The sequence below is a fragment of the Scleropages formosus genome, chromosome 4 (assembly GCF_900964775.1).
Source record: "Scleropages formosus chromosome 4, fSclFor1.1, whole genome shotgun sequence".
NCBI classification, from domain to species: Eukaryota; Metazoa; Chordata; class Actinopteri; order Osteoglossiformes; family Osteoglossidae; genus Scleropages; species Scleropages formosus.
Genome location: NC_041809.1, coordinates 17,915,411 through 17,931,129, shown reverse-complemented (window position 1 = coordinate 17,931,129; position 15,719 = coordinate 17,915,411). Strand labels below are relative to the sequence as shown.

At 45.0% G+C, this 15,719-nt stretch overlaps 1 protein-coding gene across 7 annotated transcripts in view; it reads right to left on the bottom strand.

Annotated features, from left to right (window-relative positions):
* Window positions 1–15,719, bottom strand: part of dlg2 (discs, large homolog 2 (Drosophila)) — a 238,858-nt gene that overhangs the window by 53,445 nt on the left and 169,694 nt on the right. For all 7 annotated transcript variants that reach the window (XM_018755316.2, XM_018755317.2, XM_018755319.2 and 4 more), the window contains 7 exons: window positions 14,817–14,941; window positions 11,244–11,413; window positions 8,526–8,662; window positions 8,202–8,346; window positions 7,858–8,023; window positions 3,557–3,616; window positions 2,302–2,457 (listed from right to left, as the gene is read on the bottom strand). In XM_018755316.2, coding sequence (XP_018610832.1) covers window positions 2,302–2,457; window positions 3,557–3,616; window positions 7,858–8,023; window positions 8,202–8,346; window positions 8,526–8,662; window positions 11,244–11,413; window positions 14,817–14,941 — 959 coding nt within the window. The remainder of the gene's footprint in view (window positions 1–2,301; window positions 2,458–3,556; window positions 3,617–7,857; window positions 8,024–8,201; window positions 8,347–8,525; window positions 8,663–11,243; window positions 11,414–14,816; window positions 14,942–15,719) is intronic.

The window sequence follows — 15,719 nt, the reverse complement described above, 5'->3', positions numbered from 1 at the left end:
TCCGTCACAAGGCACCCCAAGCGGGATTCGAACCCCAGACCCACTGGAAAGCAGGACCTGGCCCAACCCACTCCGCCACCACGCCCCCCTTATGTGGATGAACACTACGGTGAAATCATTACAGCTCCAGTCTCCTTTTACATCTCCACTAGGAGGAAGCGGTGCTGCAATGAGATCCTACAAGCCAGGTCAATTGACGTTCAGGCCAGTTTGGTGAAGCAGACTACTAAGGAAGAAAGAGCCTTCCACACTGTAACTGGACTGTAAAAAGGAAAGCAGTACTCCACTCTGTCCAAAGCATCATGGGAATACAGAGTGCACCGACATGGTGTTTACACGACACCATCTCAGAAGAAGCGCAGCCATGGATGGCATCTCAAGGGAAATTATCTTATTCTATCTCAGTACACAGAAAAATATTATACTTAGTAACCCTTTTGCTTGGGTTTCGGTTTATGACATGATACAGGACATGTGCCGAAGGCACTGAGCTATTTATACTAAACGTGGTCACTTGGCGAGGCCTCCGCTAACAGCACACCATGCTTCTCACATATTCTCAGTACACTCTTACTTGCAGGACCACCAATTGCTAAGCAGCACAGCAAACTCACATTTTTGGCACTTGCAGCGCAGAATTGTGATTCCACTAGATAAAACAATGGCAGTAATCCAAATTTCTACAACAATCATGTCAACACACACACACACACTTTCTGACTCGCTTGTCCCATACGGGGTCACAGGGAACCGGAGCCTAACCCGGCAACACAGGGCGTAAGGCCGGAGGGGGAGGGGACACACCCAGGACGGGACTCCAGTCCATCGCAAAGCACCCCAAGCGGGACTTGAACCCTAGACCCACCGGAGAGCAGGACCCAGTCCATCCCACTGTGCCACCGCACCCCCCCCATCATGTCAACATTCCAGTATAATATATTGGATATGTATACAAGATAATCTCCTGCAATGCAGAGCAATAAAAACACCATTCCGGGCTGAAGCAATCCAAGGTCACCTTATTTATGCTGTGGCCATGTTACTGAACATGCCAGTAAACGGCCGGAACAATGCCGTGACACCAGCGGGTTTTGGATTCTGCTCCTCTGGCTGTGACACGCGCAGTCGTGTAGAGATCACAAAAAGAACGTAGCTTCCAGGGAAAGTCAGCTGATCAGGAGTGGCATGGAAGCCAAGGGTGGGCCACAGTGGCTGCAAATATGTTGTCTGGAATCACTGTCTCCCTTGTCCAAATTACGCTTTGCTACCGGAGAAAAATAATTTAAGAGCCAAACATGCAATCCCCTATACAAATAAGGAATAAGCTCAACCATCATTTTGCCATATACTGTAAACAGTATTAATATAACAACTGAAAGACTAACATCAAATACTAACCCTAACATTAAAATGAAAACCCTGATTTAAAATACTGCAAACGGACTTATTTAGACCAACCTCGTTTCCTAACTGAAGCGGGAGCAATTTGGGTAAGGCTCTTAAAATGCAAATGATTAACATTCCCCTGGTAGGCAATTAACAAACGGCGAGAATTTACGCAAAAATAAAGCACTTAAATCCCACAGAAACCAATAAACAGAACAACAAAAACGGACAATGTTCCCAATGTTTCCAGTACTTGAGCAGATTGGCCCAGCTACGTAAAAGAGCTATCGTCCTTTTGTTTATCCGGCAAGTGAAGCCCTAACAACAACAGAACGGGGTCCGTCTATAAAGGCCGCCCGTAAAGTACGGCATCGTGACTGCGGCTCTCACCGACGAGGCCAACCTTGAAAAACAACCACTATTAACCTACAAAGGCGTCAGAATCCCACGTACTCTCCAGCGGCCAATCGAAAAGCAGCTTTCCATCCAAAATGAAACTATGGTTTGAAAACAAACATGCCCGATGCAAAACAACCACATCTTCACACAATACTGCATTGAAAGGAAAACGGAAACAACCCCATCGATTTGCAGGGGGGCAACCATGGGCATCAGCAAACAGATCAGCCGCAGGCAAACGATCTTTCAGCTTTTCCCGTGACACATCGAAGGGCCATTTTTGACCAAATCATTAGCTGCTGTCAGTAAGGTTGCCATGGCACAAAGCAAAACATTCAAGGTGTTAGGACACGTGTGTGTCATGGCACAAAGAAAGCATTACGGATATAAGCGGGCCAGAGTCGTGCTTGTTAAAGTGGGGGATGCAGGGAGGACCTTCAGACAAGGAGGAAGCCAAGGTGCACATGCCAGCATGCAGTGGGGGGGGGGGGGGGGGGTTGGCCGTGCACTCGGTACCTGGTGATCTCGGAGTCGGGGAGCAGGCCTATGTGATAGTGGGGGAAGGGGATGGAGTGCAGGAGGCTTTTGTCGCACTCCACAGGGGAGTAGTGGCGGGGGGAGGGTGCTCTGTCACACAGTTTGTTCACAGTGCTGTAAACTGGCTCTGGAGGCCTGGTGGCGAAGACAAGAGCAAAGAAGTTAGTGACAGAGTTAGGGCGGTGGAGGCGGGGAGGAGAGACGGAGCTAATCAGAGCTGCTGCAGGTCAAGAGAGGTGGAGCTAACTGCAACTACTTGAGGTCAAGAGAGGCACGACTAACCATAGATAACTGGAGGTGGAGAGGCGGAGCTAACTTCAGATGGCTGGAGGTCAAGATAGGCGGAGCCAAAAAGAGATAACTGGAGGTCAAGTGAGGTGGAGCTACCTATAGCTGCTGCTGGTAGTTAGAAGTTGGCCACAACTTTTGAAGAACCTTCATATTAGTCTAGCAAGAATCCACTGGTTTTCACTCTTCTGCCGATGAAAATTTCCCTTCTCAGATCCTCTCATTTCAGACAATAATTACATTCTGTTTGTTGTTAAAGGAAGCAAGCCAGAGCGCCTTTGATAATCCGTTTGAAAAAACGAGCAAGGAAATCCTTTATCTGATACATCTACGTTTCTGGAAATTCGGCCTGTCAGCTTGCAGATGAAAGATGATGAACGCTAGCCGAACACAAAAGATGCAGAACACGGGAGAGTGTGAAGCTTCTCTTCGGCATTACATTTAAATGTGTTTGTCTCAATCAGCGTTAAATTTCCATTTCCCATTGCAGGGCTTATCAGACACACCAGCGAGAGAAGCGCGGCAGCACATTCACCGAAGGGTCTTCCCTTCTCTTGAGGGGTCCAATCACAGCACCTACTGATGTGTAGGATGTGCGAAGTCACCGGTCTCTGCGTTTAACTGGTAATCCCTGAGTGGCAAAGTGTAGTGGAAGCTCCTCCCCAAACCCCACCTCCACACCTGGCTAAACACCTAAAGGGCCTCACACTGCAGTGAACGACAGTGTCACGGGTGCAGCGAGTCATCATTACGCTTCCAGTGTGACAGTAAGCCTTGAAGCAGCGGGGTGAAATGAAATGTGTCGTTCGATGATGGTGATGCGGACGGATGACAAGATGAGCTTCCAAAAAAACGTGCTTATGCTTGAGATGACCAGACTGTGGAAGCCTCACCGCCACCTATGGGCCAGAGAGCTCTGAGCGATTGGCACAGCCTGCTGTCTCACCTCAACTGGAAGTGCTGGGAATCAAACCTGTGACCTTCCCCGTCATCTAAAGAGGCATTTCTAGTCAGAGGAGGGGAGGGGGGGAAAAAAAAAAAATACAATATCAATAACGGCCACCTTCATTTACATACATTCATTCCAGATGCACAATTATTTAACGCAGTTCACATGGCCTTAAATAACACAATTAATCTGTATATAACGACATACATTTCTTTTATATACACACATACTGAGACATAATGCGTGTGCATTATAAACAAGAGTCACTGAAGACACGGGCATGCATCTATGTGACACTTCCATCTTAGACGAGACACGATGACGCACGAGGTACGAGTCCACACAACCCACAGAAGACACCACAACCGCCCCCCCATCAGACGGCACAGGGACGAGACAGACCTCAGGAACCCTCAACATCTCCACAGGCCAGCAGTGCAAGCTGAGAGGGCAGGATGTGATCCTCAATGCATCCTGACAGGTATAAAGAACCACCTGTGCAGGGCACTTTGTTCACAGTGCATGTTTCTGGCTGGAGGAAGTTCTATTCTGGAATATTTAATATTCATAGAGCATTCTTTGCTCTTGTCCGCCTTCTGTGTTATCGAGCTGAACCCGAACCCCACTGGCTGCCAGCTGCACTGGACCCTACACCCAGATTAGGCTGCCATGGCTGTGATCTGCCACCGCCCAGTGGCCCACTTTCCCTGAGATCACATGCCTCCGACTCGTGCCTCCTCCTCTTGGCTTGCCGCGGCGTGCACTTTATTTACACGCAGGCAAGTAGGTCAGCCGCAAACACGGGCCGGTGGTGGACGCAACTCATACGCGGAGGCTATTTTGGTCCTCTGGTGCTTAAGTCAACTTGGCAGCAAAATGGAGCCAACTGTACACATATTCATGTAACTCTTCTCACCAACAATAAAGGGTTGATAAGGAAAGAAACCTAACTTACTCACATTCAACACCTGTAACTGAAATATGAATTAACAGGATTGGTTTACTGTAAATTCCTTCATTGCTGCTGTTACGGACGCGTACAAGCAGTAACCAGGCCCCGCTTCAAATACGTGAAATAGTTCACATTTACAAGCGGTGTCAAGGAGAAACCTGACAGCAAAACACCTGGTGGTAGGAACGAGGCTCTCTATAAATACTGCTGAAAAAGAAAACCGGTGTCGGAGGAATAATCACTGATCAGCTAGTTGTGAAGGCTGCGAAGGGTAAGCCAAGGCTATCCTAGAACATTTCTCGATACTCCACCTGGAGAAATGAAAACATCAGATTTAACCGAAGCTGAGTTAACGTGCATATTTTAATATATTTTACATTTCACAAGAGCAAAATATTGCCAACACACAAACTAATTTCACACGGAGCAATTTCTGTTTAGTAATCTGCTTCACATATGAAGAAATAGATACAACAGCCAGTGTAACGTTGGGTACGTTTTGGAGAAACAGGGAGCTGGTTACACTGAATTTCACTAAGGGAGGTGGAAGCTGGGGCAATGACCAACACCTCTCCAAAAGCTTCAGCCAAGCTGAAGGGGAGCCTCTAGCGGACGGTGAGTTGACAGAGCATCTCTGGGCACTGGGTTTCTGTCACTACTCTGCCAACCAGCAACTGCAGCGCCATGTGACACAGCCCACTCCTGAGCGAGAGCAGCGTTCAAAGCACCTCGACTCCCTTTCAACCTGAACAATCTCATCACGACTCTCCAGGGCACCAAGGCTGAAAACACTCAAAATGCATGCTTTAGAAAAATGTTGGATGTTGGTTGCTAACAAGGAACGCAAGTCCTCATGATGCAACCTGCGAAATATGCAGTATTCGAGGGAGGCAGAGCAAGGAAAATTAAAGCCCTACTCGTAAGGCGTTTAAAACACCTGGCTCTGCAGTCCTGAACCTGGAAATGCAAAACAATGTTTGACAAGTTACTAATAATTAAATGCAGATGTTTAAACTCCTTTCTCCACAGCCACCAACATCATCACCAGTCTAGGAATTTTTTTTTTCTTTTTTTTTTTTTAAAAAGTACTCCATCTTCCAACCATGGGAAGATGGCTAAGTTCTCCTCTGGTGGGGTTGGTGGGGTTCCTCCTTGAATGATACTGAAGCACTACAACACTTAATCCCCACAAGCCTGCACTGCACTGACACTCATCTCCCTCTCCAGCATGGTAAGAAGTGACTGACGGCGCTGCTTGACGGTGCACGCTCCACTTACGGTGCGCCGTGACTCATGAGCCACTCGTCAGGAAACGGTAGCGATGGGAACAGTGGTGGAGGGTGAGGGGGTGGAGAAATCTCACTGGAAGTGCTGAGGTTGAAAACTTCTTCCACAAAAGCTGCTTTGTTGAAGGGTAGCGACCCCCGCAACTCATGGATAATTTAATACTTACTATTGTATTACAATGTTCACATATTCTTTATGAATATGTGAACATTGTAATATGATCACATATTCATCAAGAAGCTATATGGAATACTTGTTGGGCTTAGAAAGGACATATCCAACACAGTAAATCCGAGAGCATCTGATTTGACTGATCAGACTGATCATGTAGCTTCCTGATCCTATTTCATTCTAATAAGCGTTATTCACCATTGACTGACATGCACTGATGTACAGAAGGGCTTTTATCTAACCAGCCACACTGAATGTCATGGAAATGTACTCTTGAGCTGGAATGGGCATCCAGCATATAAATCCTATCACATCTGGAAATTTATTCCCTCATGCATTATATGATGGTTTTTAAGCTGCACCAACCCCTGCCAGTAAATCACCGGGGTTAATTCAACAAAGATTAGACTATCCACAGAGTCGCACCTGAAGAAATAAACCACTTATCCAAAGGTATGAAACTGCTAATCCTCCATTTAGAAACCTCAGCAAGAGGTCATCTTCTCAGCTGCTGGATCACAGTGCTTTCCTGTTTCATTATGAAAACAAATCAGTGCACTTCTTAGTAAGGTAGAAAAACAGCCCAAGACCATGAATTACAAAAGAATTCATACGTTTTTCAGTTTTTCATGTTTTTATTCTTCAATGTTATGTGCGCAACCCAAGCAATTTGTCTGGCGAAGCTACCAATTTATCACCCTCCCATCAACGTCTTGTATGAAAATGCAAAGCAGGCTGATCCGAGAGAATGCTGATTTCCCAGGTGGGACTGATGTAAAGCTGGCAAGGAGTTCTTCAGGATGAAGCCTAGTTCTGTTCTTCTGGTAAGTCCATCTGAAACACTGTTGGACTGCAAACCCTACCACTGTGGTAGAACATGGATATCACCTACTGAGGATTCTTGCTGGATTTACTTTCTGTTTACATTGTCCTTCGACGGACTAAAGCTGCAATCGGGACTTTATCACATTGTCGCTGTTTATGCAACGATCAGGCCTGTGACTAAGCTATCTTTCTATAGACTGCTTTGGACTGAGCATCATCTGCTTGTTTTTCGCAGTTCATGCATAGCCATAGAGAATAAAAACAAAGTGTGTGTTTTGCCACTCTGCCACTTGACTGATTACATTAAACCCATGCGGCGAGCAGAAAATCAACAGACAAATCTAAGCTTGGACTGTCAGTCTTGTCAAATGCAGAGTGACTGTGTGCTGTTTCTTGTTTGCCCTGTATCTTGCCGCATGTGTTTGTGCAACAGCTTCACAGAGAGTAGTAATAAGCAACAGCAAAAAAGTCTGTTTCTCTAACGCTTGGTGCAACGACTACCGCTTTTGTGCTTGGAGAAAATACTGCACTTCAACAAGGCCTGGGGGTCCCAGGGAGAACATGTGATGCTCAGATCGCTGTGTTGAGGCTTCATTTAGGAAGGTAAACCATTGCATAAGTACCACATCTGATGAAGTAACCTTTTCCAAGTATATATGAATCACCTACGTTTGGCTTTGTAACGGTATGCTTGTAAAGGAAACTAAGGTTGTGGTCAACAACCTCGACTGCAAATGCCCATCATGTTCTCTGAATCCGAGCCCTGGAAGATAGGAGCAACAGGCTCTAAAGCTCTAGCAATCTACCTCCACTGATTTAATGAGCTAAGGGCCCCAACTGGCCTTGGGGATCTTCCGATAACAAACAGGCTGACACACGGAAACACAACACAAGCTAAACAAATTGCTCAAGGTGCGGGACAGGAGGACGGAACCCCAAAGCAATTGCACCATTGTCGCAATGGCGTTCAGATTGCCTTCGGATCTTCACAGACAAGACGTCGGGGAGGCGGACAGAGAATCTACCTGGCCTCTGTCTTCTGGTAGGAAAGGGAAGTAATTACCGTAAGAAGGAAAAACCATCCAACCTGTTAATGTCCTCCTCCCCGAGTATGTGTTTTGGAATGGGGGAGTACCTTCCTGGGGAGATAGGGGGAAGACTAGACTTGTAGTCCAGGGTGCCGTTGTTGCCCGGGGAAGAGATATGATTTTCCATGGCTGGAGAAAAGGCTGTGGAACGAAGTGACGTGACACCAGTAAACCGCATGTGACATCAATGTAACTGAATATAAAGTTAACAAAGTCGCATTTAGGATCTTAAAGTTTTGAGAACTTATGTCTGCTCTCAACTCATCCACCTCTTCTTCAAACTGGTAAAAGGGGTTAATAAGGTGGAGGGGAAACTCACAGTGCGTGATATCTGGAGGCCCATAGGGATCAGTCAAGTAAACACTGGTGGGTTTCCCCACCTTCAGATACACAACATCGGACGTGTTCTTCAGTATGGCTACTGCTTCTTCATGAGTCACTTCTTCAAGAGTGTAGTTGTTCACCTGGCAAGAGCACACAGCAGATTTGGGTTACAGTTTATACGTGTGAGTCAGAAACAGAACTCCGATTGCATCTAGGAATATATTTGCAGTCACGTCTTCTGGTGAAACAGAGAGGAAAATGAGATACTACCCATAAACCACTGCTCTCGGCCAAAATGGGAGCTACCGTGCGCTCTCACCATTAGCAGTCGGTCTCCGACCTGCAGCCTCCCGTCCTTCTGAGCCGCCCCGCCATCGATGATCTTCGTGACGTAGATGCTGTTGTCTCCAGGGATGTGCTGGTTCCCCACACCACCAGCGATGCTGAAGCCCAGCCCTGAGGACACACACAGTAACATGAAGTTTTTCCTTTTTTTTAACAGCAATTTAAAGTATGAATCTCACTTTGAGCTTCTGAAGAATAATCTCAGCTATTCCCAGAAGTCTTCAGAAAACCGCTCCAGAAGTCCCGAACTCCAAAAGGAAGAAAGCGGCATAGTGTGAAGCCAGGTAAAATGCGAGGCAAATCCCAAACATAATGGTTTTTCTGCTTTTTGATACTAGTAAAAAAAAGAAAAGTGACATGAACTGCTATGTAATAGAAACCATTATCCAACAAAGCATTCTCAAACTTATTTGTTTTCATTTTTTCCTTTATAAACTTTCTCCCTCTCAATAAAGATGAGTGATAGGTTAAAGCAAGAGGGATAAGGGCTGTGCACATTAAATCCTGCTATCAAATGGATTCAGAATCCCTTTCAGACTATTTATATTTTGCATAAGTGTAGGAGGGCACTTTTTTGCTGACATGAAAATACCACGTCTAAAAATACACAATGAAGGCTTTTTCGAAAACACTTTATTTTTCCACGCAGTACCAGGGTGTCGTAAATGTCAAAGGCACATTTAGTGGGCAGGAGGGTGCATTTGGGTAGCTCTGAAATGCCCTGTTCCTGGCTTGGAACTCTTTGCCAAAAGCACTTCCTCATCTCAAAGCACAGAGCTGGTTCCTCTTCCATGCTTAAATAATTCATCAAAGTTCTTTTATTTATTATATTTTTATACGTACTGCAGGGTGTGCTGAGTAATTTGTCGCCCCACAATCATAATCAACATTTCTTTTTCCCCCCAACGGACAAAACCTGGTGCATTTTCACACTATCATGCACTGCTAATGGAACCTTCCAGAGAAATGACAATGGGATCACAATTATGTTATTACTGCCACTCAACTTACCGGAAAATCATTGTCATTTAGCCTTTTCTCAGGCTCACAGGCATATCTAAAAATAAGGCTGTTACCCAGCGTCCCTATCAGCGGCTGCAGGTGATCCCCATGACATGGTACCTAATCTAAATTGTGTTTACTGACTACAGGCGCTCCTCCAGTTTCATGAATTACCTGCATTTACGATGGTCATCCCCTCAACCTTTTATATTATTTTTGAGACCCGAGGTCTGCCATAACATCTAACAACTGCTCCATCTGTTTCCTGATACAGTGGCCCGTTGTGTCGCCGCAAAGTACCTCACCTGCTGCTGTTTGGGTCTCGGTGTTTGTGTGTCCAGCAGGGACTGTGTTTTGTTTAAAAAACTTTTAGTTTGCGATTTCCCTCAAGTTAAGTTTTATTTTGTCCCAAACTAACTTCTATAGCTGCCCAGATCAAATTTAAGACCCTGGTTATTGTCTACAAATCCAGCAATAGAACTGCTCCCAGCTATTTACAAGACTTGATGATCCGCTACACCCCAACCAGACAGCTTCGCTCTTCCACATCTGCCCGCTTGGTGGTCCCACGCACAAAAGGTAAGGCATGACGGTTCTCGGTTCTGGCTCCGTTGTGGTGGAACGGCCTCCCCCTCTCACTCAGAACTGCTGAATCCCTGTCCACATTTAACAAGGGTCTTAAAACTCAGCTCTTCCAGACTCACTTTGCCCATGATCTCTTAAGCTCATGTGAAGTGTAAATGTACATGCACTATAACTTTAAGATCATGCTCGGATAAACCTTTACGCAGCTACTCCTCTAATGTAAGGTAAATGTTTACATATATTGTCAAAAAAAATTATTACTAGGAAGGTGATTTGGAATTGTGGATATTCGGATAAAGTTTTATGCAGCTACTTGTGTGATGAAAATTGGTGCATATGGTGGAAAGAAACAAACCGTACTTAAAAATCAAGCGCCTGCATCTATGTCTCTCTTCCTGCTAAGGTTACGAACAAATTGTATTTTCTACGAGATACATGTCGCTTTGGAGAAAAGCACCTGTTAAATTAATAAATGTAAATTTAAAATGACCAGCAATTAGAAAAGGAAGCATTTATTACCAGTAATGCATTTCATTTTATAATGACCATAACTGTATTTATATTATTCTGTTAATGTCATTTTAACATGAAAAATGAGTGAAATTAGTGGGAAAAAAACACAGCAAAGCCACATTATTGCACTCATGCATGTTAATTGTTATATACGTTTGTGGTTCATACAATACAGTATTTAAGGCTATTTTCAACTAACAATGACATCAACTTATGGCGGATCTTGAGAGCTGAACCACAACCTAAGAGGAGGACCACCTGTATTCAGTTCAATTCAATTTATTCTTATAGAGTACACTTCTCACCACAGAGCACTGAACAAGGTCAGAGTGCTACACAAGGTTAATGATAACAAATATAAATTAATAACAATAGAGAAATGCAGCTGGAATCAAAGGGGGGGGACACCCCAGTAACAACCAAAGGGAGAAAAGTAAATCCATTGGGGTCCAAGTACCAAAGGCTGCCCACCTCTCCTAGGCATTGTGTCTTATGAGCACACGTGTGATATCTCAAGCTGATCAAGTTTTTGCGATGCAACATAAAGGGGTGTGATGTAAAGCACAGGAAAGAGGAGAAAGGAAGAAAAAACCTTTTGGTCCTTTGATGAGTTTGATCTCAATGACGGTTTCCAGCATGGGCCGTCGCCGGCGAACGTAGAGCCGCACGATCGAGCCGGCCACCTTGAGTGCCTCCACGGCCTTGCTGTGTGACACCTCGGAGACGTCGGCATCGTTCACCCGCAGGATGCAGTCATTGACTCTAGAGGGGTGGAGGAGGAATGGGGGAGAGAATTAGAAGCCACGTTGAGGACCCATGTGCCCAGGCTCTGACTCCAACACATCCCCACCCCCACCCCTACCCAGACAGCAGGGACAGAACCCTCTCCAGGCAGGCTCGGGGAATCAGCTGGAGCTGTGTCTCACACACACAGCCTGTCCAGCCGACAGCCTGCCAGCCATTCATCAGCAGTCCATTGCCGCTTCAGACTGACAAGTCCCCAGCTTTCATGGATGGATGTGAACGACCAGAATAGCAGTCAGAAGGAGGCTCTCATTGAGGTCAGTAAGAAGACCTAGAATTAGGTCACAAAATGTGAACCATCACTTTGTGACAGGATGATGCTGTATTATGTATAAAGAGATCCGGTTATGCAATATTACCCAACGATTGTAACGAAGACGAGCTGCCCGATGCCCAGGAAAGTTTACTTTCCACTGTCTCCGGGTGTCGACATGCCCTCGAAAAGGAACATTTAAAAATTTATGAGCACCGGTACTGACTTGGTTATTGCTTTCGATTGAATATCCTTGGAAATATATTGCGAAGAATAAACTGCATGGGAAGTGTCACGTTTTCATATCAGATAATCCAGTATCATAACAGCTGAGACTGTGCATTATGCGTTGTACCTATAAGCTGCTTGAGTTCACCTAGTGTTTACTGACTACAGAAAACAAAACAGCGCATTATAAATTTCCTGATATAGAACATTTGATAATATCATCACAACTATTAAACACAGTGTTGCAGGAAAATTTGCAAGGCAAGAATATCAACTGGGTACTAAGGAAGAGAAAAGAAAATTAAAAAAAAGAAATAATTGCACTTTGCCAGAATCTATTCAGTGTCATTTAAGGGCAGGCTTTCTCCTTAATGCATTACTCTTCCCTTCCGCCTGAGAAAACAAACCGTTAATTACAATGTCGTCGTGATTTATTCCCAGTCCATCACATTGAAACCTCTTCAAAGTCAAGCAAGTTTAAGCATAGCATAATTGGTTCTCTTAAGTGGAATTCACTTCTGAGCAACAAAAATTTTGAGATCGTTCATATTTCACTGGCTGTTTTCCACGCGCCACCCCCAAGGGTCTGGGTCCAGGCACTCATCAAAGAAAGGACAGATTCTCCATCACGGTGACTCAAGGTGGCTGTGCTGGTGTCCACGAGGACACGGATGTGTCACGAGCAGTACACTGCATTGCCAGCTGCCAAGTGCTTAGTGTGACACACACACAGTCAAACACAAATGCACGCCCACACGCCAGCTTCGTGTTCACAAAGCGCTCCTCGGAGAAACCGCTGTGCCTTCTCCATGTGCTTCCGCAACACATCCCTACTTTCGTGAACTCCTGCAACGAAGCCGGCAGCCCTTCGATGGAACTCGCAGCAGCAGGGATGCGCTTAGGTCATGGGCAGGATGACTCTGCCTCATCGTCGCCAAGGAAAGGGTACCATGGAGAGGAGGTCTTCGGGTCCAGCTCGGTGTCTTGCAGTGGTGAAACAGTGAAATCCTTACAAATCTTTTGCGTGTCATTATTATTACTTTTAGTGCATTGTGATTTACTTTTGAGTATTATGTTAATTATATTCTAGTTTGTTATGCTTTAGCTTTACCTTCTATCTGTTATAGTTTTTTCATTATGTTATGCTTTTCATTCATGTCTGTAGTATGGCCATCAGCAGAAGTTTGTGGAACAGTGTTTCTGCTACTGGTAAAATTCCAGTTTACTGGAACTGGGTGAAGAAGATCCTAAAAGGCCTTTTCGTCTGGTACAAGGAGATCGGACAGCTTGAGCAGTATGAAGGACACAGGAGAGATGTGGGTGCAAGGATGGGACCCCCCTATCAATCTGGTGAGAGCTGTGATAAATATTGTGCCTTGATATTGAAACTTTCAAAGAAGCATGAATTGAAAAAAGATGAATTACAACAATTAATTAAAAACCAATACTAATCACTACAAACAATTCCAGCTGATTTAAAAAAAAAAAAAAGTTCACTTCTAACAAGTGATTAAAGAAAAAATAGTAAGAAAATCAAGAAGAAATTCCACTGACACTGAGCACTACTTATTGAGGGACAAGAGAAAAGATTAAAGAAACATGGGATGGGATGCAATGCGGTATGACACGATTAAGGTTTCATGTTGGCAAGGAGCAGACATCAGGTCAGAGATGAATTCATGTTTATTATCATGAATTTGTATTTCTCTGGCATCTTTGTCCAAAGCGACTTGTAATCACGGACACACTACGCTATGCCACCTACAGTGATCCACCCATCCACACAAGAGGGCAATTTAACCAATACAATCGCCGGCTTACACACTAGGGGACATTTAGATTTGCCTATCCATCTGAAACACGTGTCTTTGAGCCGTGGGAGGAAACCAGAGCACCTAGAGGAAACCCAAGGAAAGAACACGCAAACTGCACACAGATCAAGTGGGGATTGAGCCCATGTCCGTGGCCACTACAAGAGTATTGCCACTGAAATGTGATTCTGACATGTCCTGGAGCAGTCACACTCCCCGAAGAACTGAGGCCAACCATTCCAAAGGAGTGTTTCTTTCCCCTGTGCAAAAAGTAGGTCTTGATGGGAACCGGGCCCTGGAACACCTGCTGCATTCAAGGACACATCCGAGTAAGATGGAGCGCGAGATGAACGGCAGGCAGGTTGCCATTTGGTGTCCTCCGCCGGGAGACAAACATCCCTGGTTTCACAGGAAACATCTCCCACACATGCTGCTGCTTTGGCTGGTCACAGTGTCTCTGTTTATCGCGACTCTCCATTTTGCATCTCAGAAAGTACAGGTCTGCGAATGCGATTTATTTCATGGCGCACGGAAGGAATGGGCACATAAGAAAAAGCACTAAACAAAAGCACTTATTTTCTGATTAATAATTAATATTACTTATTCTGAAAAAAAATGCATTAGTATGAACAGATAAAAACAATCAGTGGGTTACCTCCGTGTCCTTAGATTAAAACTAAAATTATTCAGTTGTTGTTCAAGGCCATTGCAGAACCTCCTCGGCAAACTGGAGGCATTAGCTGAAAATGTGAAAGAAGCAGCACCTCCTGAGAGCAATTAGGGCTCTCTTAGCTTCGCCGATATGAGACAGAGAGCGTTAATCACGTTCAGCTGAGACCCACACAGGACCAAAGCAAGACTGCTGATCCCAGAGTATCCCTAACCAGCAGGTGCAGATAACTGGTGAACTACTCATGAACCGCTAAAAAGAAAGAAAAATGTAAATTATGAAAGAGACACTCATGAAGAAATAAGTGGTAGGAGCAGGAGCCCTTAGAAAAGGGTCCTGCGGTGGAAACTGAGGACCCTTCAGAAACGAGTGAAAGCAAACAGCGGCCGGGCTACAAACCTGAGTCGGCCATCTTCAGCGGCCGCGCCGCCTGGGATGATCTTGGTAATGAAGATCCCCGGATCATCCCCGATGTGAGGGTTGTCTGTCCCACCTGCAATGCTGAACCCCAACCCTGAGTTACCCTGGAGGGGGGGACAAGCAAATTATGATGCACTTTACCTTTAAGTGGGAAAGAACTGCATTATTAGTCATGATGTATTGTATAAAAACACTGTCAAAAAAATAGACATTGAATCCTCATCTTAGAAACAGGACTGCAAGTCTCTTCATAACGCCATTTCTTAGTAAATTCACTTGCTCTTTTAAATCACAATACACACACACACACACACACACACACACACACTTTCTGAACCGCTTGTCCCATACGGGGTCGCGGAGAACCGGAGCCTACCCGGTAACACAGGGCGTAAGGCCGGAGGGGGAGGGGACACACCCAGGACGGGACGCCAGTCCATCGCAATGCACCCCCAGCGGGACGTGAACCCCAGACTCACCGGAGAGCAGGACCCGGTCCAACCCACTGCGCCACCGCACCCCCACAATAATACATTTAATTAAATAATACAGATATCCCTCAATTTTCACAGTTTTTTTTATTAAAATAGCTGTACTATATTAAAATACAGAAACAAAATATTTGTAATGCTTATACAATACATAAAAATACTTCCGAATATTTGAAATATTTAACATCAAGCTACATTAATACTGTTTTAACACGACGAAGTAAAAACTGATCCCGCAAACATGTGCAGCCTCCATTGTCTTTTTTATTGATGAGCAGCAGCCATGAACACTAGACATGAATCTTAAACACAGGAAAAGTGAGTTGAATGATGAGACGATAAGACAAGATTGAGCTCCACTGCTAGATTTCTCTGAAAATTTTTTTGCTAT